At 46.8% G+C, this 26538-nt stretch overlaps 1 protein-coding gene across 3 annotated transcripts in view; it reads right to left on the bottom strand.

The window, feature by feature from the left end:
* LOC146869216 (E3 ubiquitin-protein ligase TRIM39-like) overlaps positions 1 to 26538 on the bottom strand; it is a 199118-nt gene that overhangs the window by 81783 nt on the left and 90797 nt on the right. For all 3 annotated transcript variants that reach the window (XM_085643753.1, XM_085643825.1, XM_085643905.1), the window contains one exon: positions 5983 to 6095. In XM_085643753.1, coding sequence (XP_085499879.1) covers positions 5983 to 6095 — 113 coding nt within the window. The remainder of the gene's footprint in view (positions 1 to 5982; positions 6096 to 26538) is intronic.

Genomic DNA, 26538 nt, shown 5'->3' with positions numbered 1-26538 from the left:
AAAACTGGACAAGAACATTTGCCATGGATCAAATCAGGAACTCAGTCCTTACTCTGCGCTTACATCAAATGCATGTGACACTTATTATTTCCAAAGATATATTCTACAAGAGTCTCCCATGTAGCAGTGAGAGTGGGGTGTTCTGAAGTTGTGTACTCCTAGTTAACTTCAGGCATCAATGGAAACATGAAGTCTATGACCAGCTGCTGATTTTGAAGATATGGGCAACTAAAGAGCAGGAATGTGCCTCCACCTCTTTGTAAACTAGAAATCCATGGACAATGGGAGAGCCAGGGTATAAATGACCCCACATGTAGCATAGAAAATGTATTTCATTTGCATGTAATAGGCATTTAATTTATTTGGATTTAAGTACGCTGAGTATTTCAGACACTATGGCCCTCATTAGGAGTGGCCAGGGAAATGGGACGGATCAATACAGGGATCCCGGAAACTCAGGGTGTGGGCAAAATCTGGCCTGTTACATGTAGGTCTCTGAGGATGCACCAAGAAATGAGGAATTACTGTGGGAATAGGTAATTCCTGTTCCAATTCCCCAGTCAACTTCTCATGTTTTACCTGGACATTTACACAGACATTTGGGCATTTTTAGCAGCCAAACTCTCTGTGTGAAAGTAAAAAAACGAACATTTTTGAACGGGGACAATAAATGTTGGTACTGGCCCTATCAGAAATAAGAGTGAACTCACAGAGAGGGTCTATGTAATTTTGCAAATGCTATCTGGGAAACCAGACCGAATGCAAAGAAGCCAGGATAAGATAACAAATATTACAGGCACCCAAGATCTAGCAACCCAACACTTGTCTTTATCTTTCAGAGAGGATACAATTTACACAAAGGAATGAGGCTTGGTAAGAGGGTTCTTCCAATGCTAAGGGTAGCAGCCAATCATAAACTTTATGCACCGACTCGGGGTCCTAGATCAGAGAAGATAGTTTCCACCGTAGTACAACAATCCAATACTATGGTTGTGGCTTCCAGAAGCCTATGGAAATGTTTTGTTGCGGGAATAGCCAGGCAAGAAGCGGCTCAGCCACAAGTACACTATTAGATTATGCAGACTGTTGTTCAATGCGGGGGGGGGACAAGTAGCGCACATCAAATTGTATTTCACTAAGAGCTCAGGTTACCTGTCCGTGCGGAGGGCTGTTTGGTATTGCAGCAGTTGTGAAGTCATTCCCAGTCACGTGGTACAGTCCTCGGGCAGCAGGATGAAGGATGGGTTGGCACCAGGCACACTTCCAAAAACAAGTCATTTTCTTCTGGGTGTGCTACACACCAGGAACATGGCTGGGATTCTCCTTCTGGACAGCCTGTCTTCCTGCAGAGTCAGACATACTCCTTCCCTCTCTGAGCCTGCAGGCAGTCTTCTAGGCAGACCCTACCTTCTTCAGCAATCTGTGCAGGCTTCAGCTGACATCCTCTCAGCTCTAGGAGAAGGACTGTGCTACTGACACCAGCCCTGGTCTCACAACAGCACATCCTTCCTTGGTCAAGAACTTTGGAAATGAAAAGAATGTGGTGTTTGGTACTACTTATATACTCATTTTTTAGACAGAGATGTGAACCCACTGTCAGGTCTTGTAACCAGTCTGAGGTGATTCCTTTTCAAATGTCTATAGTGTGAACATAGCCTTTGAGTTACATGGCAAGGTGGGGAGATAATTTGCTAAGATGGAGACATCAACACGATTTAGATATCACTTTGAACTCAAACTCTCCTCAGCATGTGAAGGTAATGAATATAGAAAGAGATGACTTAATTAAAGATTGCCATCATTTTCAAGAAAAGATCAAGCCTACTTGCTAATTTTGAACCTAAGAAGCATTCAAAACTGGTAGTTCAAGAAGAAAGAAACGTACCTAATAAATGATGGGCCATTAAGAGTTGAACTGGAATGGTTGAACAATTTGAGGGTCATTGAAGAGATCAAGACATTTGAATGCTTAGTTTCAGAAGCTTTGGCACCAAAAGACAGAGAAAAAAGCATCAGAATGTGTGTAGACCTCTGAGACCTTAATAGGAACATCTAAGTTGGTTGCCAAACTCTGTATAAGCTCTGACCATTTTAGGTGAGGCACAAGTATTCCATGTAATTGATTTGTCTTCGACTTATCACCGGTTAATGCTATATGAAAAATCTAGACCCTTGATATCTTTTGCTACTCCTATAGGTGGATTTCATTTCATTCCAATACCATTTGAATGGGCTTCTAATTGTCCGCTGAGGCTCTGGAAAGTTTTAGAAGGGGTTGAGAGCATTATGTTTTCACAAGATAACATCTTAGTTAATGACAGGAGCAAAGAAATCATGATGCAAGTTCTATAGAGAAAAGTGTCGGTTCAGAGTGAGTACTGTAGCCTACCTGGGCAATACAATCTCAGGTGAGGGGATTGCTAGATTCCATGGAATCGATTATGAAATCACCTACTCTCATTTTAGGACTAACTGCTTATTAGTTAGATTCTTATGAATTTTACTATATTGGTTCAGTTCCTTATGACTTTATTAAAGAAAGGTATTAAGGTTAAGTGGACTCTAGACTGCCAACAAGCTTTGGATTTGATTAAGTGACGTATGGCAAAACTTACCACATTTGATCATTTCATGTCAATAAGAAAAACATATTGACAGTGGATAGTAGTTTACTAGGCTTAGGAGTGTTGCAAGGTTTCTGCACATCCGCAGAACTATGCACAGGATTATAGGACCTTGGTGCATAGGGGCTGTGCCTTCCTACCACCTTAGTACCCACAAGCCCCAGACCGACTAGCTAGTGTCTCACTCGCTCCCCTACACAAAACAGGAGTAGCAAATGATTGGACACCCCAGAACACAACACTCCCGGATCTCTCAGGAATCGTGGAAACAAGATACACATTGTGGCTCACTTACTCATACTCATCCACAATAAGATCAAAACAGAAACACGAAGATAGTTTAAAATATTTACTTTAATTAACGTGCTCTTAAATGCAGCATATGTGCCACAACAAGCAGTAAGATACATATTACCAATATGGTTAGCATTGCAGTAAGGCCATAGATCATGACGGGAGACGTCATTTTATAAAGACGTTAGAGAAAGAACTACCGTACCTAAACTCCCTCCCTCCCCTTGGTAAGTAGAATTATTATTATATAATAGAAGATCTCTGGGCTTTGTCAGCAGACCCCATATCTCAGAACATAGATCTTATTTCTACATCACAAGTGCGTGTTGCTTTTCTCCATGGAAAGGTCCCTCTCCAAGTGTGTCTCACCTAAGCGTGCATTCCCATAATATCAAAGTATGACTTCCCGCTTATAACAGCTGCACCGGTATGTTATGTCTAGGCGCTAGGGCCTGACCAGAACAGAATAACAAGTGGCATTGTTTATTGACCTTGCTCACAGGGTTCAGACTAAACTCCAGGAAGAGACAGAGAACACGCACAGCAAAGTGTTCTGATGTGAAAGGCAGAAACGGAGTCGTGAAAAATAGAAGCATGTAGTGTTGTGTGCAAAAGCAGCATCATGGCGTCCAGGCTCATGCTAAGTTAACAATGTCGCTTATGCCCCTATCATCCACGTGACAGGAGCTGTACTCACACAAGTTGATCAATGTGGAGAGTGTGCTGCTTTTGTGTCACATACTGTGAGAGGAGTAGAGAACAATTACTCTGTAAATTGAAAAGGAGGCCTTGACATACACTTGGGCAATTTCACATTTCAGTATCTTCTTATGGAGTATACCATGTGTTGTCAGGTGTGACCATAGACTACTGGTCAACATTGTATGACTAACATTAACTTTGATTATGGATTCAGGTTGACTAAATAGGTTTGGAGTAAGATGTAGAGGGAATAAAGTCAGTCACCGAGCTATCTGTGTTTAACATGTCACCAGACAAATCACAAGTCTACTCAGCCTCTTTTACTTATGGTGTTTGTTGGATCTGTCCCTTTTAGCAGGGTCACCCTCAAATCTTTTCCCTTTACCCTCCACTCTTTGCTGGCCTTAGGACGCTGTGTATTTTAGTTCTGGTTAGCAGTGGTAAAGTGCAAAAAGTTGGACATGTAGTTTTAAGTTTTACATGTCCTGGTACTGAAACTCTTAAATTCGTTTTTCACTACAGCAAGGCCTTCCTCTCCCATAGGATAACATTGTTGTCTCCTTATCACATTTAATAAGCTGTAATTTCCAAAGGTGGTAACCAGTTCTTGGTTGGTATCTTTGGAATTGTAATGAAAAAACCTCTCTCAAGGTGAAGTCATATTTTAAATTACAATTTGGGAAATGCCACTTTTAGAAAGTTGACATTTTCCTGCCTTTAGCCATTTAGTGCCTGTAGCATGTTTCTGTGTCACATGACTGGGTGAAGCTGGCAGTTGGGCTCTGTGTACCTCCAGGACAGCCGTACACAATAGAGAGCTAAGGAGTGCATGGATGGGCTATCACTGGCTAGATTGGAGGGGGTAACTGGGCACAGCCCTACTTACATTTGACAAGGCTTGCTGTCACAAAAAGGGATGCATACCTCCTGTAGTCTGTAGCCAGGGCAGGGAGGGCAAGATGCCTGTGAACCTCAAAGGGAAACGTCTAGAAGCTTTGCCCATTTCAAAGTCAGAATATTGGACCTCGGACACCAACTCTTCAGTACACTTCTTCACCTGTGGATACTCTGCCAGGAATAAGAACTGCTGTGCTGCTGCTGAAAGGTCTGCCACTCTGCTTGACTGCGGTCCTGCTACCTTGCTGGGCTGACCTGATGCCCTCTTGCCTGAGTGAGAAGGACTGGACCAGCATTTGTTGAACTCAGGACCCCTAAGTGACTCCAAGGGCTAGTCGGCTGGCCTGAAAATAGCCTCAGGTACAGAAGGCTCCAACAACCTTGAATCCACCACCTGAACTCTGCCATCTGTGAGTCCTACCATGCCAAAAGGTTCCACCTCAGTCCTGGGCCCTTGGAAGTGGGCATGAAGGTGCTCTGCCAGCCCATCTGTGGAACCAGCAGAACCAACACATCTCCTCTGCTCCGCAGCCTGAGTAGAACCCAAGCATTGCCTCTGCTGCGAGGATTGTCCCAATGCAAGGAGACCACATTGACCCCGCAGCCACATCGGAACCGCTGATGTACAAAGCTTCACTGATGCAGACCCTTGCATTGCAAATCTCTCACTGACAGCAGCCTTAACGACGATGCACGTTCTCGTATCGCAGCCTCGCAGGTCTTCAGGACCGAAGCATCACCTCGACTGCTCAACTCATCCTCAACGCCAGACTTCGCATCACAAGATTCTTGACGACTATGCAGGAACTCACAGTTTGGTGCGACCAGATATCCACAGTTGAAGCAAACTGCTTTTTGGCACTGTTTTCACTGAAATCTTAAAACTTGCACATCTCCAATTCTACTGATTGTTTTTTGTTGTTTTGGGCTTGTTTTATTTTTTTGTCTTCTAAACATGTGTGGGATCTTTTTGTGGTGTCTTTTCACTGTGTTATGGTTTGAGGTGTTGCATAAATTTCCTACATATTGCCTCTGAGTTAAGCCTGACTGCTCCGTGCCAAGCTACCGGAGGGGCAAGCACAGGTTAGTTTAGGGTTTGCTTGTGACTTCACCCCGACAAGGATTGTGGTTTCTTCATGAGTAGGGTTCACCCCCCTTAACCAGTAACCCAGTTTCTTACAGTGCTGATAATGCAAAGACCACAGCGTTAGTTACATAAATATATAGATAAGTTAGAGAACTTACAAGTTGCAAGACTGTTGTACAAAGAGGACTTTGATTAATAGTTAATTCTATCATCGACTTTGATCCACTGAAACTCTTTTATAACTTGGGATGTAAGCATCTTAGAAACAACACTCATACATACAAACATGTAAACTCAATACTTTGCTGGTCTGATCAATATAGGAATATATAGTTTACTGGACATTTTTTATGACTAATGACAAGTGTAGTTTCTCACCCAATGATTCGATTATCTTTATTGGCAGGTCCACTTCCTCCTTCTCGTCTGTCTTCTCTTCTTTCTCTTTAAAGATATCATAAGCCATATGCTGTCTCATAATATTTTCATACCTAGAAAAGTGACAAGAGGGGATGTTATCAAATTTTCTGTAAGTTAGCCGAAAGACTCTGGCGGAAACAGTACGATCAGGAAGCTAAGTCCGCTTACAAAGCATCTATCAAATCTTATCATGCGGCTATCCTAGAGGCCAAAAAGAATTATTTCGCCAACAGAATTGAAGCTGCGTCAAACTCGTGTAAAGACATTTTTTCCATTGTCAAAGAGTTTGTTTCTCCTAAATCGAGTTCAGTCCAGCATAAGTTCTCTGAACCTTGGGTAAAGGAGCTGGCCATCTTTTTTAATATGAAAATCAAACTCATCCAAGAATCCTTTCCTCCAGCTGTCCCCAATGTACCTATGATTGATTCAAATCTGTTGTCTTTTCCATCTGATACGTGCCCCACTCTATCGGAGTTCCCACCTTTATCGGAATCTACTTCTTTGGATCTCCTACTCAGAATTAAATCAGGCTCTCCGCTTGACCCCTGTCCGGCGAGTTTTCTAGCTAGGAATGCCAAAATTCTTAATTCCCTGATCTACCCTGTCTTGAATTCATCCCTGTCCAGTGGCATGGTTCCGCCAGCATGGAAGAAGGCAATGGTTGTTCCCCTTCTAAAAAAACCAGGCCTTGATCCAGAGATACACGCGAACTATAGGCCCATATCTCTCCTGCCCAGTCTGGCTAAGATCGTCGAGAAGCACGTCCACTCTGTGCTTTCTTCCTTCTTGGAAGATCAGGGGTTACTCCACTCTACCCAATCTGGCTTCCGCTCCAATTTGAGCACCGAGCCCGCTCTTTTGGAAGTAAACGAAGCCATTAAGGAAGTTCTCGACGCAGGGGGAAGAGCTATGCTGGTGATGTTGGATCTGTCGGCGGCCTTCGACACCGTCCCGCATGAGGCCCTCTTGAGAAGACTTCACGAGATTGGTCTCCGTGGAACGGTGTTGAGCTGGTTGAGATCTTACCTAGCGGGTCGTCGACAAGTGGTCTGGGCCCCGCTTACTCCGCAGAGGTGCCGCCTATGGATGTTGGAGTCCCACAAGGGTCGGTGCTTAGCCCGACCCTTTTTAACATCTTCATGACTCCACTGGCGGTACTTGCGGAGTCCATGGGTGCCCAGATCATATCATACGCTGACGACACCCAGCTTCTCTTCACCTGCAAGAAGGGCATGGAGTTTGACGGGGAGAGCATCCGTGGTTGCCTGGGGGCTGTTTTCGACTGGTTTCAGCGAAGCAGCCACAAATGCAACCCTGATAAATCTGAGGTGCTTTTCTTCGGCTGTCAAGCAGATCCACCGTGGCAGGAATGGTGGCCGGTGTGTATGTCACCCCCTTCCTCTTCCTCTGTGGTTGCAAAAAACTTGGGGATCAAAATCGACAACACCCTTTCGCTGAAAACACAGATCACAGGTCTCTCCAGCACCTGTTTTGGTCTGTTAAAAATGCTGCGAAAATTTCTTCCTCTGCTCCCTTTAGTCCACAGGAAGCTGACGGTACAGGCTTTGATTTGCTCCAGGATTGATTACTCAAATGTCCTCTACCTGGGTTTACCGGACTACCTCCTGCACCAACTTCAGGTAGTTCAAAACTCCGCAGCAAGGGCGATCTTTGGCCTACCTCGACAAGCTCGGGCTTCAGAGCTGCTTTCTTCCCTTCATTGGCTCCCAGCTAAGAAGCGGATTACTTTCAAGGCTCTCACTTTAGCCCACAAGGCACTCCATTTGGTTGGGGCCTCGTACATTCAGAAACGGCTTCTTTTCTATAAACCCACCAGATCTCTCCGATCTGAATGTCTTGGCCTGGCAACGGTTCCTCCCATTAGAAGGGTCAGGATAGGTGGTCGTTCCTTTACACATCTTGCCCCAAAACTATGGAACTCCTTGCCTGTGGATCTGCGCCGTACTTCTAATCTGCTTGCCTTTAGAAAGGCCCTGAAAACTTGGCTTTACAAGCAGTAACTTGTTATGTTTGTGTTTTCTTCCATCTTCTCTCTCAGTTTGGGGTCAGAAAGCGCCGGGACACTCCCTGGAGTAGCCGTGCGCTATATAAGCAACCCCAATAACATAACATAACATACTCAGAAGGTACAGGTAGTTGTGGAGTCCTGGACTTTATCACATAAATGAGAGGAAGTAAAATACTGGTGCAGGGAACATCCACTCTGAAGCAATGAGGAATGGAATACCAAGGTAAAAACAAAAAAATAAGCCTACACACTGAGATACCTGGTGAATAAGAGACTTCCCAAAGTAAAGGATCAGAACAGAACTGCTCTTATGAGATAAGGACTATAAGACCTCTGAGTGTAAGGGATCAGACAAGGGGAGCACCTTTATTTAGGGAAATAAACAGAGGAATTTCCTAAAGGAACTATTTGACTGCAAATCTATGCAATTAAATAGATAAAGGATGTGCACCTGAACAATAAGAATGGGAAAAAGAACATAAACATTGAGGAACATCAAACACTCAATTCAAGTTTGCAACTCAAAATACATGAATGGTTTAAATAGTGGTCGGGTACTAAGTAGCGACATTGAGAAAAGTCTGCAGACAATGCACTCAGACCTGAGAAATAAATTTCAGAGAATTAATGCAGGATGAGTATGCGGTGGGGGCTGGAATTGGATGCGGAATCGAAAATTGAAGCAGTTAAAATAACCCACAACAGCAAGGAAGAGGTACTTCAACAGATAGAGGTTGAGCTTGAGCTTGAGCTGGCACTGATGACGGCTGAGAAATTGGTGAACCGCACAAAAAAGGAAAACCTACAAGAGTGCAATGGGTGGGCAATGCCGATTGCAACATGACCAAAGGCCAAGTGATATAGTTGTGAAGTTCCATTATTTACAGTGAAAGAAGAGGTCTTCTTGGATTCTAAGAAAAGAAAAGAAATTGCAGTCCAGTGGAGTCATGTCTGATTTTTCAAGATATGTATCAGGTCACATTGTAGTAGCAGCAAGATCTTTGCCCATCACTGATAAATTGATAGATCTCAGGTAGAGATGGACATATCAATTTGTTTTGGCTTTTGAATTCAATTGCTAAGTGCTGCAGGTTTCGGACAGAACAGAAGCGGCAAACATCTTGGGGTTGAAAATGGAAGTAAGTGAAGATGCCCCCTGTTGGAAAACCACACTCCCACTCTGAAAGGGTGGTGGTGGTCTTCCGGACACACTGTGGTAGCTTGGCTCGAGTGGTCAGGAAACAGGCGCCGTGCTAAGCATACAATATACCCATACAATAACCATGCGTGCATCCGTTCCAAAAACGACTCTACACCGTAAAAATTATGAAAATATTCTTTCTTTATCTTATTCTCTTAGTTGCTGATTGGAAAAATAAATAGGTCAATCACAATATACAAGTTTCAATTAGTGCAGGTCCAATAAGTATTGGCTGGTTGATGAAATAAATAGGGGTGATCATAAATAACAGGGCATAAATACAAGTGCAATATATACAGACAATTAAATACTTTGAGGCAATAAATACTGTACCAATAAATATTGTACACCATCAAGTCCTGTGGACCTATAAATATAGTGAAGCAATAAATAGGTAAAAATTCAATAAATACAGTACCCCCAATAAATAATTAAAAGTATACAGCAACACTCATGTAATCAGATGACACTTCAATTCTTAAGGGCTGATTTGGCCCAGGCACAGCTTGTAGGGTTGTGGAAGGCTTGAGGGGGGCTACTCCCTGGCTGGGACAAGGCTGAGGCCTAAGCTGAGGTAGATCAAAGGGGGGAATACCAGTGCCCTGGCTTTCTCTCTCCACACAACCTCTCTAGGTTAGTCCCAGTTCACCCCTTGCACAGTCAGGTTGGTTTCAGCACCTCCCTAGCCCCTTAGAGCAGTCTCTCAGGTCTCCACAGGGCCTTAGGCGCCCTCTACTCCACTTACTGCCCTTTTTCTGATGTTCCGACGCCGCTGGAGTCGTGTCGACGCCGTGAAGCGGTTCCGGTTCGGTCTCGGCGGCCTCGGCACAATGTCAGTTCTTTGACGACGCCGGTAGGCGGTTCCGGTCCGATGTCGGTGGCCTTGGTTCGATCTCGACCTCCGATTCGACGGCGTCGGGCAGTCTCTTCACGATGTCGACTTCGGGCGGCTCCGGTCCAATGGCGCTCTCGGCTCCGATGACGTCAGCCGGCCTGGCCTCGATGTCGACTTCCGGCGACTCCGGGGTGCGATCCTCACCCCCGACCTCCGGTGCTCCTCCACACAGGTTCCGGGCGACTCCGGAGTGCGATCCTCACTCCCGACCTCCGGTGCTCCTCTACCTCGGTCTCCGACGACTCCGGAGGGCGGACTTCACTCCTCCGATGACGCCGCTCGCTCGACCTCGGTTCACTCCCTCCTCGACCTCTGGTATTCCTCACGACCTCCGTCGGCGCCCTCTCACGACCTCAGGCGGCTCCGGGTACGACGTCTGCTACTTCAGTCAGCGCCGCTTCTCCACCTCGGGCTCCAGGTCTCAGGCTACTCGACGCCGGACTCCAGGGAAACCAGTTTCCAGGTCAGGATCTTGCTGCTTTCTGCCTCTAAGGCCTGTTCCTGCTGTTCAGGTCCTTAGGATGACTTTTTCTGTCTTCTTCCCACACAGGGCTATAGGCTGGGATCCATCAGTAGGGACAAGTATCAAGGGTGGGTTTATGGACCCCACTCCAGGCACAAGTTTCCACCCCTGCTGCTTCACTCCTTCCTCCTTCACTGTTGTGCTCCTCTCTCTTCACCAGTCAGGTGCCAACTGCCAGCTCCAACTGCCAACTGCCTCTCTTATCCTCCCAACATTCTAAACGGCCTCCAACCGTCACAGAGTTCTGGAATCTCCTGGAATGTTCTGGAAGGTGCTGGTAGGTTCCAGTGGATGCTGGTGATGTCACAGGTGGCCACCATCTTGTGCTCCAGGCCCTCAGACAGAAGTTTCAGGGGTAGCTAAAATGGCTCCCTGAATCTGCAGCAACACGAAAAAGTCTGGTGGTTCCCAAAAAGGAAAAATTCAAACAGGGTTTGAGGCAAAAGTGGGACAAAATAAATAATGATGAGGAGGGACCACCCAAAGGGCTGACAGGTCTAACACGCGTCCCCCCCAGCTGAAAGTGGGGAGAGCTACCCAACCCCTTGGGAGTTCTCATCACTAAGGCGGAAATACCTTGAGAGACCGTCTGCATTGGCGTGGTCCACTCCAGGCCGATGTTCCACCTGAAAGTCCATCCCCTGTAGGGAAATAGACCACCTCAACAACTTGGGATTCTCCCCCTTCATTTGCATCAGCCAACGAAGGGGTCGGTGGTCGGTCTGAACTAGGAAGTGCGAGCCAAACAGGTATGGCCGCAACTTCTTCAGAGCCCATACCACTGCAAAGGCTTCACGCTCTATTGCACTCCACTTCTGTTCCCTGGGAAGTAGTCTCCTGGATAGGAAGACCACGGGTTGATCCAGACCCTCTTCGTTGAGTTGCGATAACACTGCCCCAATGCCATGTTCTGATGCATCTGTCTGGACAATGAACTTCTTGGAAAAGTCTGGGGCCCTTAAGACCGGGGCCTCGCACATGGCTTTCTTCAATTTCTCAAAGGCTTGCTGACAAGCCTCCGTCCAGACTACCCGTCGAGGTTGTTTCTTGGACGTGAGCTCCGTGAGGGGGGCTACGATGGTACCGTACCCCTTCACGAAGCGGCGGTAGTATCCCGTGAGGCCCAAAAATGCTCGGACCTCAGTCTGTGTCTTGGGGGGTTCCCAGGCCATGATGGCCTCGATCTTCGCCTGGAGGGGTTGCACCGTTCCCCTACCCACCAAGTGTCCAAGGTACACTACCGACCCCTGCCCGATCTGGCACTTGCTGGCCTTGATCGTCAATCCAGCTTGTCTCAGGGCCTGGAGAACAGCTTGCAGGTGACGCAAGTGATCCTCCCAGCTGTTACTGAAGACGGCTATGTCATCCAGATAAGCAGCAGAGAAACTCTCCATCCCGGTGAGGATCTGGTTTACCAGGCGCTGAAACGTGGCAGGTGCGTTCTTGAGCCCAAAGGGCATCACACAGAACTGGTAGTGGCCATTGGGCGTGGAGAAGGCTGACCTTTCCCTTGCTCCATCAGTCAAAGAGATCTGCCAGTACCCCGAAGTAAGGTCAAAGGTACTTAGATATTGGGCAGCTCCCAGCCGGTCAATTAATTCATCCGCCCTAGGGATCGGATGTGCATCAGTCTTTGTCACTGAATTCAGTCCCCGGTAGTCCACACAGAACCTCAGTTCTGGTTGGGCACCCGGTGGTGCGGCTTTCGGTACTAACACCACCGGACTGGACCAGGGGCTGCTAGAAGGTTCAATCACTCCTAGCTCCAGCATCTTAGTGACTTCACTATGAATGCTGGCCTTCACCTTGTCTGACATCCGGTAGATCTTGGACTTCACAGGTGGGCTGTCTCCTGTGTCCACGTCATGGACGCACAGGTGAGTCCTACCCGGGACAAGGGAGAACAACGAAGAGTACTGCCCCAGGACTTGGCGACAGTCCTCCTGCTGTTCAGGAGTTAGAGATGGGGAGAGAATCACTCCCTCCACCGACCCATCCTTTTCTTGAGACGCCAACAGATCAGGGAGAGGCTCGCTTTCCACGTCCTCTCCTCCGTCAGTCACCATCATCAAGATGACTTCGGGCCTCTCGTGGTGGGGTTTGAGGCGGTTGGCATGCAGCACCCGCAGGGGCTGACGAGGGGTCTTCAGGTCCACCAAGTAGGTAGCCTTACCCTTCTTCTCCAACACCTCAAAGGGTCCTGACCAGCGATCCTGGAGGGCACTAAGCTCTCCTGGTTCGATCACCCACACCTTCTGGCCAGGCTCCAACTCCACCGGGTGAGCGTTGTGGTCATACCACGCCTTCATCACTGCTTGGCTGGCTTCCAAGTTGTCAGAAGCTTGCTTCCACAACTTAGCCATTTGGCTCCGGAAGGCCAGCATGTAGCTCACCACATCCTGGGGGAGCTTTCTGGGAGTTCTTTCCCATCCGTCTCTCACCAGGTTGAGAGGTCCACGTACAGGGTGCCCATACAGAAGCTCGAAGGGGCTGAAGCCCACTCCCTTCTGTGGCACTTCCCTGTAGGAAAAAAGTAAACAGGGTAGGAGGACGTCCCATTTCCTCCGCAGGCTTTCAGGCAGACTTCTGATCATGCCTTTTAAGGTTTTGTTAAACCTTTCCACCAGACCATTGGTCTGGGGGTGGTAGGGAGTGGTGAACCGGTAGGTCACTCCACACTCCTTCCACATTGCCCGCATATACGCTGACATGAAGTTGGTCCCCCTGTCGGACACAACTTCCTTGGGAAAACCCACTCGGGTAAAGATTCCCATCAGGGCCCTAGCCACAACAGGTGCTGTTATGGTCCTCAGAGGTATTGCCTCTGGGTACCGTGTGGCATGATCCACCAGGACCAGGATAAACCTGTGACCAGCTGATGTTGGCGGATCTAACGGACCCACAATGTCGATGCCCACCCTTTCAAAGGGGGTGCTAACGACAGGAAGTGGTTCCAGGGGAGCTTTCAGCTTCACCCCTGTTTTCCCACTGGCTTGGCAAGACACACATGTCCGGCAGTAGGTATCGGACGACACTTTCATCTGAGGCCAATAAAAGTGTGGGACAAGACGGGCGAAGGTCTTGTCTTGCCCCAGGTGTCCTGCCAATGGTATCTCGTGAGCCAACTCTAAAAGGAAGGCTCGATAACGTTGAGGAACTACCAAGGCTCGTGACGATCCATGTAGGGGTGCCTTGGGTTCACTGTAGAGGAGGCCATCCTCCCAGTAAACACTGTAGTTCCCTTCAACGTTCCCTGCTGCCTGGGCTTCGGCCTGTCGCCTCAGCCCCTCAAGGGTAGGGCACTCCCTCTGGCCCTGGCAGAATTCCTCCCTGGACGGGCCTCCCTCCACGTGCCACTCGGCCGGGATGGGTAGGTCCTCCAGGTTGGTAACGTCCCCCTCCGCAGACTCCTGGTCCACCACCTCCGGTGGCCTATCCGTCCTACGGGGTGGAGACGCCGAGGCAGGCTCCTCCTGTCCTCGGTTCTTCCCTTGACTGGCAGCTGGCTGGGCCTTTGTTCCAGGCTCCAGCCGGAATGAACTCCCTCTTCGGGTAGTCGCGGACCTTGTGCTAACACAGGCCCAGTCAGGTGTACCCAGCATCTCGGTGTGAGTCCGGTATTCCACCTCCTTCCAAGCGTTGTGCTCCATGTCATTGCCCAGCAGACAATCGACTGGCACGGCAGGGCTTACGGCAACTCGAAGTGAACCTGCAACCCCCCCCCATTCAAAGGGAACCTCGGCCACGGGATAGTGACCTGTTCTGCCGTCAGCCATCGCGGCTGGGTGGAGTACATCGGGAATTACCTGCTCTGGAGACACCAGCTGGCTACGCACCATAGTCATACTGGCTCCTGTGTCTCTCAGAGCCTCCCCCCTTTGGCCGTTGATGGTGATCCACTGCCCATACTTTGCGGTATTTGCGGGCACCTGGATCTTAGGAACCATCTCCCGTTCTCCCAGGGACACTAGAGTGACACCCGCCCACTCCCTTCCCTTAGTTAAGGGCATCTCCTCCCCGAGCACTACACTAGCTACTCCGGGGGGCTTTCCTCCAGTGGGAGGGGGTGATCGTTTCTGACACTTCGGATCTCCTTTATAGTGTCCAACGCCACCGCACTCGTAGCAATGGACAACCCTTGGCTGCTGACTCTGGCCAGGATTAGGGTTTCTGGGTGGGTTAGCCTTAGAGGTGAATCCTGTTCCCTTCCCTTGGAAGTTATTTTGGGGGCCTTTGGAGAACTCCTTTTTCTTTTCCCCCCCCTCTTTCTTCTGGGGGGCGCCCTGTCCGGCCTTTTGAGTATCCCCTCCAGTCCCCCTTGTGGACACCCGGGTACTAGCCCAAATGTCCGCCTCCTCAGCAAGCTTCCGGGGGCTGGTCAGCTTGCTATCCACCAGGTGTTGCCGCAGTTCAGGGAAACATTTCTCGAGTAGGTGTTCCTTCAGTACTAGGTCAAACAGCTCCTCGTAGTTCCTTACTTCACTGCCCTGAATCCAACCTTCCAGTGCCTTCTTTGCATAGTCCAGGAAGTCCACCCAATTCTGTGTGCCCAGTTTGTGACTACCCCTGAACTTCTGTCTGTACTTTTCAGGTGTTAGTCCAAACTTTCTGATGAGCGCCAGTTTCATGGTGGGGTAGTGGGTCTGCTCATCCTCTTCGAGGGCCAATAAAGCATCCCTACCAGCTGGAGGCATGTACCTATACAATCCTCCTCCCCAATACTTCACTGGAACCCCATGGGCCCTCAACGAGACCTCATAGGCTGCTAGCCACTTGGCGATGTCGTCACCCGCCCCATAGCTAGCTACTATGTCCTTTGGCAGGTAAGGTTTGGATTCCCTGGTGATTTCTTGGTCTTTGCTGCCACCATTAGGAACAGTTGGTGCTCCAATTCTTAGGATCTGAAGCTCTATCTCTTTCAGTCTTATCTCATGAGCCATCCTCTCTTTCTCCGTCTCATGAGCCAACCTCTGTTCCTCCTTCTCCTTCTCCAGCTTTGCTAAATCCCATGTGAGCTGTCTTTTCTCTCTCCGATCTGCTAACTCCACGCTGGATAAGCCCCCGCTAGAGACAGTGCTGCCCTTCCTAGAAAGTGTCCTGGGCCCTGCTGACAGGTTCCCCACCTCAGGTTGGTACATCTCAGCCCCCTCGGGGTCAGGCTCTCCATCCCTGTCTTCCTCCTCAGCCTTGCTTTCCCTGCGTGCCTCCCCCCAAGCCCTTAAGCTGGTTTGGAGTGCACCCTTCTTTGCTCCTGGGGGACAGTACACCCCCTCCCGCTGGCAAAACTCCCTGAGTTGGGCCACAGTGTACGTTTCTAGATTTTCTAGTACAAACTCCATCTTGCCCACTCAGGTTAGAGGACAGGTTTTGTGCAGTAACAATGCAGGGGGGTACCTTTAATAATACCTCCTCCCACCACCAGAGTAAATTTGGAAAAAACAAAAACCCACAATTAGGAAGGCCGCTTTGAGAAAACTCCCGGTGTAGGCCTATGGACTACCCACAGTTATTGTTGAGTATATGTAGGCACAGCTCTATCCCACCACTGAACACCAATTTATGTTGGAAAACCACACTCCCACTCTGAAAGGGTGGTGGTGGTCTTCCGGACACACTGTGGTAGCTTGGCTCGAGTGGTCAGGAAACAGGCGCCGTGCTAAGCATACAATATACCCATACAATAACCATGCGTGCATCCGTTCCAAAAACGACTCTACACCGTAAAAATTATGAAAATATTCTTTCTTTATCTTATTCTCTTAGTTGCTGATTGGAAAAATAAATAGGTCAATCACAATATACAAGTTTCAATTAGTGCAGGTCCAATAAGTATTGGCTGGTTGATGAAATAAATAGGGGTGATCATAAATAACAGGGCATAAATACAAGTGCAATATATACAGACAATTAAATACTTTGAGGCAATAAATACTGTACCAATAAATATTGTACACCATCAAGTCCTGTGGACCTATAAATATAGTGAAGCAATAAATAGGTAAAAATTCAATAAATACAGTACCCCCAATAAATAATTAAAAGTATACAGCAACACTCATGTAATCAGATGACACTTCAATTCTTAAGGGCTGATTTGGCCCAGGCACAGCTTGTAGGGTTGTGGAAGGCTTGAGGGGGGCTACTCCCTGGCTGGGACAAGGCTGAGGCCTAAGCTGAGGTAGATCAAAGGGGGGAATACCAGTGCCCTGGCTTTCTCTCTCCACACAACCTCTCTAGGTTAGTCCCAGTTCACCCCTTGCACAGTCAGGTTGGTTTCAGCACCTCCCTAGCCCCTTAGAGCAGTCTCTCAGGTCTCCACAGGGCCTTAGGCGCCCTCTACTCCACTTACTGCCCTTTTTCTGATGTTCCGACGCCGCTGGAGTCGTGTCGACGCCGTGAGGCGGTTCCGGTTCGGTCTCGGCGGCCTCGGCACAATGTCAGTTTTTTGACGACGCCGGTAGGCGGTTCCGGTCCGATGTCGGTGGCCTTGGTTCGATCTCGACCTCCGATTCGACGGCGTCGGGCAGTCTCTTCACGATGTCGACTTCGGGCGGCTCCGGTCCGATGGCGCTCTCGGCTCCGATGACGTCAGCCGGCCTGGCCTCGATGTCGACTTCCGGCGACTCCGGGGTGCGATCCTCACCCCCGACCTCCGGTGCTCCTCCACACAGGTTCCGGGCGACTCCGGAGTGCGATCCTCACTCCCGACCTCCGGTGCTCCTCTACCTCGGTCTCCGACGACTCCGGAGGGCGGACTTCACTCCTCCGATGACGCCGCTCGCTCGACCTCGGTTCACTCCCTCCTCGACCTCTGGTATTCCTCACGACCTCCGTCGGCGCCCTCTCACGACCTCAGGCGGCTCCGGGTACGACGTCTGCTACTTCAGTCAGCGCCGCTTCTCCACCTCGGGCTCCAGGTCTCAGGCTACTCGACGCCGGACTCCAGGGAAACCAGTTTCCAGGTCAGGATCTTGCTGCTTTCTGCCTCTAAGGCCTGTTCCTGCTGTTCAGGTCCTTAGGATGACTTTTTCTGTCTTCTTCCCACACAGGGCTATAGGCTGGGATCCATCAGTAGGGACAAGTATCAAGGGTGGGTTTATGGACCCCACTCCAGGCACAAGTTTCCACCCCTGCTGCTTCACTCCTTCCTCCTTCACTGTTGTGCTCCTCTCTCTTCACCAGTCAGGTGCCAACTGCCAGCTCCAACTGCCAACTGCCTCTCTTATCCTCCCAACATTCTAAACGGCCTCCAACCGTCACAGAGTTCTGGAATCTCCTGGAATGTTCTGGAAGGTGCTGGTAGGTTCCAGTGGATGCTGGTGATGTCACAGGTGGCCACCATCTTGTGCTCCAGGCCCTCAGACAGAAGTTTCAGGGGTAGCTAAAATGGCTCCCTGAATCTGCAGCAACACGAAAAAGTCTGGTGGTTCCCAAAAAGGAAAAATTCAAACAGGGTTTGAGGCAAAAGTGGGACAAAATAAATAATGATGAGGAGGGACCACCCAAAGGGCTGACAGGTCTAACACCCCCTCAATTCAGTGCAGACTATCAGCGCTTGGGAAAAACGAAAAGAAGTCAAGCGAATATCGCTCGCTGAAGCCACAGAGTGGAACAGATCATGGTGAGAAGACACAGAAGAAAAACAGTTAAGAGTTCTGTGAGACTTGTTGAAGATGATGAGGCACAATGAACAGAGGGTAACAGGTTAGGAGAGGGAAATCTAAGACTGATATATAATACCAGAGTGGAGAAGATATAGGTACTCTGACAACAAAGAAATGACCAAATAGGTGGGCAAGGGGAGAAGACAATGGGAGAAATTTGAAGAATACAGGGAGATTTAGATAAAAGCAGATTTGGCTAAATTAAATGACAGAAAAGAGAGCAAAGGTAGGTGAGGTGCGAAGGGGGGGGGTGGAAGTGTGGTTGCGAGTCACCCCAGGAATCAACATCAGGACCTGAGGTTTGATACACCCCGTGCTATACTGAAAGGCGGTAGGGATACATGCAAAAGGGACAAAGAGAAGCACTGTGAGAACTAGAATTGTGTGTGGGTAGGCAGTCAATTGTCATAGTAAAGATAGGTTAAGAGGAGACACAGTTAAGGGCACAAACAACACAGACTAGATACAAGTGAGGATAGTATCGCCTAATGTCAATGACCTAGTGAAAAGAACAGTATGGTTTGGAATTATGTATAAAAGTCCCTCAGCTAAACACTAGATGTCAAAACACACTTAAGGAAAAAAAGGATCAACACGGGATAAAACACAGCACGCACCCTAATACAAACTATTCCGGAGTGAGGTCCCCACACAATAGTGTAAGCTATATTCACAGAACAAGACATCCAAATAATATAAGATGGACAAAGAGGACAAAATACCTAATCCTGAAGAGTACGCTAAATGGCAGGACCTATACAGTTGCTACAATTCACACTTGATGCAGGACATATTTTCGAGAGAATTTGTAGATATATCCAAATTTGCAGAAGCAGACATTATTGTTGCTGGGGATTTGAATGAAGTCTGGGTCCCCCAGAGAGACAGCTGCATGTGTGTGCTTTCTCTAAAACATGTAAAAGGGAGCTAAGGGAACTATGGATGAGGGGCATTTGGATTAAATGTGGATGAAGAGGACTATACATAGTACTCACATGTGCACTACACATATGTACACTGATTAAGTACTAATTATCCCCGGTAACCACTGCGGCTGATATAGGGACGATATCAGTTTCAGATCATGCTCCTAATTCACATAGGTATACATGTGGACATACAAATCAAATACAAGAGATCCACTTTTAAGGCACGACTGGGGCAACAGGAGGAAGGATGAATGGGACTTGTTTAAAGCTGTTATATAGCATAAATGCATTGCCTTTTCATCTCATATGAAAACTTCACACTAGAAGCCCAAAAACTAGAGTAAGAACAGCAGGGGGCAGAAACTCAATATAGGGCACACCCGTCAATACATTTATGCCAGAAAGCTTTGGAATTTCTAGGTCAATTAAGGGTTGCATACACTAAGAAGGAGGAGAAGTCTATGTCACGAGAGTTAAGACAGAGATTTCACTGGAGATTTCAATAGAAAGGAAAAAAAGAGACAGATTATATTAGAGAAATTAGAGAGTCAGCCAAGTTGCCAGTTCTGAATAATAAATTGAAAAAATTATGAAGAGATCTGGGTATATTATGATGAAAGACTAATATTTCCAAAAAATGAACAGGGGGGGCGTAAAGGCGCTTAAAGAAAAGGTCCAGCTATGTGTGCCCTCCGAAAGTACAACAAAAATGACAGAGCTGTTCCTGTAGGTGGAAGGGAAAGGAAGAGGGAAGGAATTGTGTTCACGGACAATTGAAATATTGGATATTGAGGCCCTCACACAAACTAAAGGGTATCGTGAAGTGCTTACTCAACCAATTTATTAGGAAGCCTTCTCCCCTAATTAAAAAAAAAAAAAAAAAAAAAACTCTGAGGTTGAGTGTTGCTAACTTAGGGTTATAGACTAGGTTATATACACTGCCTCAGTCAGGTCGACATGTTTCTCGCTCCATTAGAGAAATACTCTGGCGATTCCTCAGGACCAAAAGATGTTCTCTATCTACATCTGAAATTCAACATAAAATCTTAATAAACAGTGAGCATTCTAAGTCACAGTTGTAGTGTTACCTGCAGCTCGGTCTACCTGTAAGGGGATAAAGGCCAAGGAGGTTAAAGAATGCATGGTACAGTCACTGTGTATTGACATTGAATATCACGTGAACAATTGAGTGCAAATGTGGTGAAAGTGCACTCTAGACGTGAAGGGTGGTGAAAAACTAGGTGAATCTGAACCCTGTGAAGTGACTTCTACTATAAGTGATGTAGGTGAGATTTAAATTAATTAAGGGACTTACCCTAAGAATTCCTAAGGATAGTCCACTGCAGTTCCTGGTAGATAAACGCAAGGAGTTCCTCGCGTTCTGTAATTATAGAGGGAGAAAGCTAGAGGAACGGGGGTGGTTAAAAATAATAACATACTCCAGGGTTGTAATAACCCCTTCTCTTACTGCCGAAGTTACAACATAAAACAGGTAAGTGTGGTTAGAAACAGGTTGTTCCTGGGTTAAAACAATCCCTTCTCTGGTTTTGTTAAGGCATTAATGGGTCATGATCTGAAGAGAGCTACAGTCGGTGAGGGCTATAACCAGTACCCCTATATCTGGAGATGGTGCTGTCCCTAGTCTCTTACTAAATAAACACGTTCAATAGATGTAGGAGTGGCCATCTCAAGTGCTCTTGTCAGAGTAGTTGTGTGCTGTGATTACGTTTGTCAAATATATAACAAGACACAACATTGAACAGGTTAGCGTTAAATGGTATCACATTGCAGACTGGCTCTGACAGTCAAAACTATACTCATTTCATGTTAAAACTAGAAGTGAAGATCACCCATATAGTAAATATATGAACTTTGAAGGGGCCGCGGTAAATCAGCGAGTATCGCCTCAGGTAACAACTGAACCATACCATGGGCTCAGCAATGTGAGGTTTCTATCTATTTACTGACACGCCGGATCCCAGTTTCAAAAATATATTCACCCAATGCACAACTTAATTTAGGAAAGTAAAGAGTCAACAAGTAAGATTTTGTCTACTTACTGACACGCTGAGTCCGTGTCTCGTATACACCTACCCCGTTCTACCAGGACTGGGTGGCGATATGCCGAGTCTCGTGTCGGTATTTGAAGGCAGCGTTTGTTAGATTCAGACCCGGAAGTGAAAGAGACACTAGAGATTGTATTGCTCCATTGCGACCGGTGGTAAATCCGGTCGCCATCTTGAGTGAGGGATCTAGTCCCTTAACAATGTGTGTCAGGAGTGTAGTTCATTATTCAGTTTACCGGTGTGGTCACAAGCATTACTGAGTCATCTTGGTAATTGAGCCGCTATCAGGGCATCCTACTTATTGGTACTTAATGTATGGTCGTTGTACTCGTCCTGAATCAAAGGTTGGCCCCAGGATACATGTATACAGACAACCACTCGATGTTATGTAAATCTAGGTATTTTATCTGAATAAAGGGGGGGGTTGTTCCCTGGCTCCGTGTTATCAGAAGGGGCTCGTTGTTGTATTCATGTATCTTAGTGGTAGGATCTTGAACCTCCGGGATGACGTGAGGTGTATACACCACCAGGAAGTAGCAGTGGTGGGGAGGGGGGGGGAGGGGTGGTTTATTTTATTTGATGTCGTCTAGACACTCGTAAAATGCAACGATTCTTATTCTTAGTCGATTGTTGTTGCATGTACACATGGAGGCAGTCACCCTAGGGAACAGAATGTATTCTGCGGGTCTGCGTGATTTTACTTGGTGTCGTCATGACGCTCGTGAAATGCAACGGTTCTTGTACTAAATCGATTGTGTTGCATGTACACATGGAGGCAGTCGCCCCAAGGAACAGAGTCTATTCTGCGGGTCTGTGTGATTCGCTCTATTTCTTTCTTTCAGGGTCTCCAATTGAAAAACACTCTATTGTCCACTCAAACATATACGTCAGTATCGGAGAGTGCTGTTTGTCAAGAATTAGTGTTAGTACAAAGGTGGTGTTGTTCAAGGAGGTTTGATGGAGGCCCAAGGAATGGCGTCATTTAATCCTGTCACATGAGTGCCCAATCTAAACACCCACCTCTGTTCTTTAGCAAGCAAAGCTTCCTTGGTGATATTGGAAAATGATTCCAATATGAGCCAGGTGAATGACTCTGGTGGATGTCCCTTTTCTAGAAAGTGTGTACACATTCTAGTGTTGATTTTTTTGCAGCGAAAGTTGCTGCGATGTTCAGTCATGCGTATTTTGATTGGGCGGGTGGTCATGCCAACGTATTGTAATCTGCAGGGGCATGTAATCAGATATATGCAATTGACTGTGTTGCAATTAGTGTGGCGGCGTAGCTCCCATTTGAAATTATTGTCAAAGAGGACAGACTTGTGTGTTGTAGTCATGGGGCATACCGAACATGAGCCACAAGGGTAGTGTCCGGTTACAGGTGGCAAATCCCATAATTGACTTTGGATTGGTTGCCCCTGTGGGCGTGGACGAGTGTGAATCAAGGTGTCCTTCAAGTTTTTTGTGCGTTTAAATGAAAATCTAGGGGTTTCAAGTTACATAGTGCCTGTGTTTAAAATGTTCCAATGTTTTTTGATTGTCTTGGTGATCTGATTTGACAATGGGGTAAATGATGTGACACACGTCAGGATCTCAGTTGGAGCTTTGATTTTAGGTTCCAACAGGGCTTCTCGATGGTTATTTCGGGCTCTCTTGTTGGCTAGAGCTATCTGTTTGGCAGGATAGTTGCGTGCTCGTAGATTGTTAGCCAATTTCTTCGCTTCTACCCTGTAGTCTGACAAGTTACTACAATTTCGTCTTACCCTAATGAACTGTCCAATGGGTAAATTATCCCTCAGGCTTCGGGGATGATGACTTGTGTATAGTAACAGACTATTGCGGTCTGTTGGTTTTTTATACAAGGAGGTTGATAATGTGCCCCTGTGCAAATTGATGTTTAGATCTAGGAAAGGGATGGTATTGTCAGACATTGTCTGCGAAAACCTGAGGTGTGGGTCAAGGGTATTGATCCAGTCACAAAATTCAGTGCAGGTCGACATATCCCCCTTCCAAAGGATGAGTATATCGTCAATGAACCTCTTCCAAAGGTATATGTCCGTATTGAATGGGTTAGAGTTATGGTAAATGTACCGGGTCTCAAAATCAGACATGTACAGGCAAGCCAGACTGGGCGCAACTGTACTCCCCATGCAAGTTCCTTGTGTCTGTTTGTAAATCTGGCCTTTGAATTCAAAGAAATTCTCCGTCAATGTTAGAGTAGCACATTCCATGATGAAACTGATGGGGGTGTTATGCTCCCAAACTTCATGGTTCAGGACCTCTTCTACCACATTTAGAGTAGCCCTCTGTGGTATATTTGTGTACAATGCTTGTACATCTAGGGTCACCAATAGTGTGATCTCATCCGTGGGTGGTAGTTCATTCAAGATTCTTAGTAAATCTGAAGTGTCTTGTATATAAGACGCGGTCTTTTTAACAAGAGGTTGCAGAAAGTAGTCGCAGAATTGGGACAACGGTTCTAAGACTGAGTCTATACCTGATACGATGGGCCTACCAGGGACAGGTGAAATACCCTTGTGGATTTTCGGTAGGGTATAAAAATATGGGGTACGTGGATTCTTCTTGACCAAAAATAAGGCTTCTTTCTTGCTGATCCAGCCTTCACTCTCAGGCGAGAAAACTAAGGCTGTGATGGTAGTAAGTAAGCTTTGGGTGGGGTTGGTGGAGACCGGGGTGTAATAAGTTCTGTCACTCAGTTGTCGTCTGCATTCCAGTTCATAATCTGATGTGTCCATTATTACCGTAGCCCCACCTTTATCAGCTTGTTTTATGGTGATTGATGTGTCGTTAGACAAGTTTTTAATAGCCTCAATCTCAACTTTAGACATATTGTTGTATTGTTTAGGTTTGGTTATGTTGGCAAGGTCTTTTAATACAGCTTGTTCGAAAGTCAAGACTTCCGGTGGGATCATGGACATATTTGGAGTAAAACAAGACTTTATGTGTAAACCACTGTCTGTTCGTTCTGTGGTTTCAGTTCCATTGAAGAAGGATTTTAATCTGATTTTGCGAAAAAATTGTTGGATTTCGCATTGTTGTTTAAACTCATCAATCTGAGGTGTTGGTACAAAGCCCAACCCTTTCTGAAGTACTTTGTGTTCAACTTCAGTGAGATTTCTTTGAGAAAGATTGACTACTAAGTCTTCTTCCTGGTGTTGGTATGGCTCCGGGTTTCCATTGTTCTCGGAGTGTCTTCCCACTGGACTCTGGTTCCTTGTGGGGTTTGTTGATTGTTTCTTCTTCTTTGCCCGCGCCCTCTGCCCCAACCTCTGCCTAAAAAAGGCTGGTTGTATACCGGGGGGTAGAGTTGTGGCGGGCCCTGTGGTGGCATTGGATATTGTGGTTGGCCATGTAAATGCATAGGGTATTGCCAAAAGGCTGGAAATTGAAAGGCAGCCGGTTGGAAGGTAGGGTAAGGTTGACGATTCCCCTTACGTGAAGTGCCATGATTGGCTGAGTCGGAACTCGAGTTGCTGTTGCTCGAGGAGCCTCTTCTAGTAGAATTAGAATTTGAGTCAGAGTCTCCAGAGTTGTTGGAGCTTGGAGGTACAAAATCTTCTTTTAAATAAGGATACATTTTCTCTTTGTTGAAGTTGTTTACGTCTTTTTGTAATTTTTTAACCTTTTGTCTCATTAGATATTCGCGATGTTCCGCGATCTCGTTATTAATTTCCGACAACTTCGATTTAAAAAGAGTCGTGGATGTCGCACTTTTCAACGCGCTTTCTGCCAATTGGATCCTAGCCAAGAGAGTATCTGCTAGTCTCTTGGCTGTCTTGATGATCTATATGAGGAGATCTCTGGTACATTTCCATGATACCTGTGACCAATCGGTCTTGAATGTTCCGTCCTCTAGAAAAATATGTGGGAAGATTTTGACTATTAAACCATTAGGGGCGATGTTTGCCCTCAGGTATTCTGTCATCAGGGCACCGTGGAGTGTAATCTTTACCCAATCTCTCTTTAATGAGGATAGGGACTGCCAGTCTTCCGACTGGCTCCCTGTGGCTGCCCCACCATCGGCTCCTAGGATTGAGGGGGCATTAAGTATCTCATCGACGAAATCGTCACCAAAACTTAACCCTTGGCCTTCCATTGTGGTGATGGTCTTAGTAATAGGCTTTGGTGATAGGATTCTCTCTCTATTGTCTTGATGTTATCAATTGTAGAGGTCAAGTCTAAGGGTTCAGGTGAGCTAACAAAAAGAAGTTCTTTTTGCGATGAAAGGGGAAGAAACATTAAAACATTAAAAATGGGGGATATGCACAGGTTAACCCACCGGGAGATGCCCCACGGATAGAAATCCGTGCAGAATATATCCAAAAAATGAACAGGGGGGGCGTAAAGGCGCTTAAAGAAAAGGTCCAGCTATGTGTGCCCTCCGAAAGTACAACAAAAATGACAGAGCTGTTCCTGTAGGTGGAAGGGAAAGGAAGAGGGAAGGAATTGTGTTCACGGACAATTGAAATATTGGATATTGAGGCCCTCACACAAACTAAAGGGTATCGTGATTCACGTACCCCCTCGGATGTATCGCATCATCATCGGGCTGCTCCTGCGTCGAGTCGGCTGGTGCAATACCCGACGGGCTCTTTCTTAAGGAGCACTTTTATGGAGATCTTTTTTATCCAATGAAGCCGGTAGTTGCATGGGTGTGTGGGGCTCTAGGGTGATGTAGATGAAGTGTATTGATTATTAAAAATAGGGGTCGAAGTGCTTACTCAACCAATTTATTAGGAAGCCTTCTCCCCTAATTAAAAAACTCTGAGGTTGAGTGTTGCTAACTTAGGGTTATAGACTAGGTTATATACACTGCCTCAGTCAGGTCGACATGTTCCTCGCTCCATTAGAGAAATACTCTGGCGATTCCTTAGGACCAAAAGATGTTCTCTATCTACATCTGAAATTCAACATAAAATCTTAATAAACAGTGAGCATTCTAAGTCACAGTTGTAGTGTTACCTGCAGCTCGGTCTACCTTTAAGGGGATAAAGGCCAAGGAGGTTAAAGAATGCATGGTACAGTCACTGTGTATTGACATTGAATATCACGTGAACAATTGAGTGCAAATGTGGTGAAAGTGCGCTCTAGACGTGAAGGGTGGTGAAAAACTAGGTGAATCTGAACCCTGTGAAGTGACTTCTACTATAAGTGATGTAGGTGAGATTTAAATTAATTAAGGGACTTAC

The sequence above is a fragment of the Triturus cristatus genome, chromosome 1_1 (assembly GCF_964204655.1).
Source record: "Triturus cristatus chromosome 1_1, aTriCri1.1, whole genome shotgun sequence".
Classification (NCBI taxonomy): domain Eukaryota; kingdom Metazoa; phylum Chordata; class Amphibia; order Caudata; family Salamandridae; genus Triturus; species Triturus cristatus.
The sequence above is the reverse complement of the archived record's forward strand: the minus strand, read 5'-3'. Positions and strand labels throughout refer to the sequence as shown.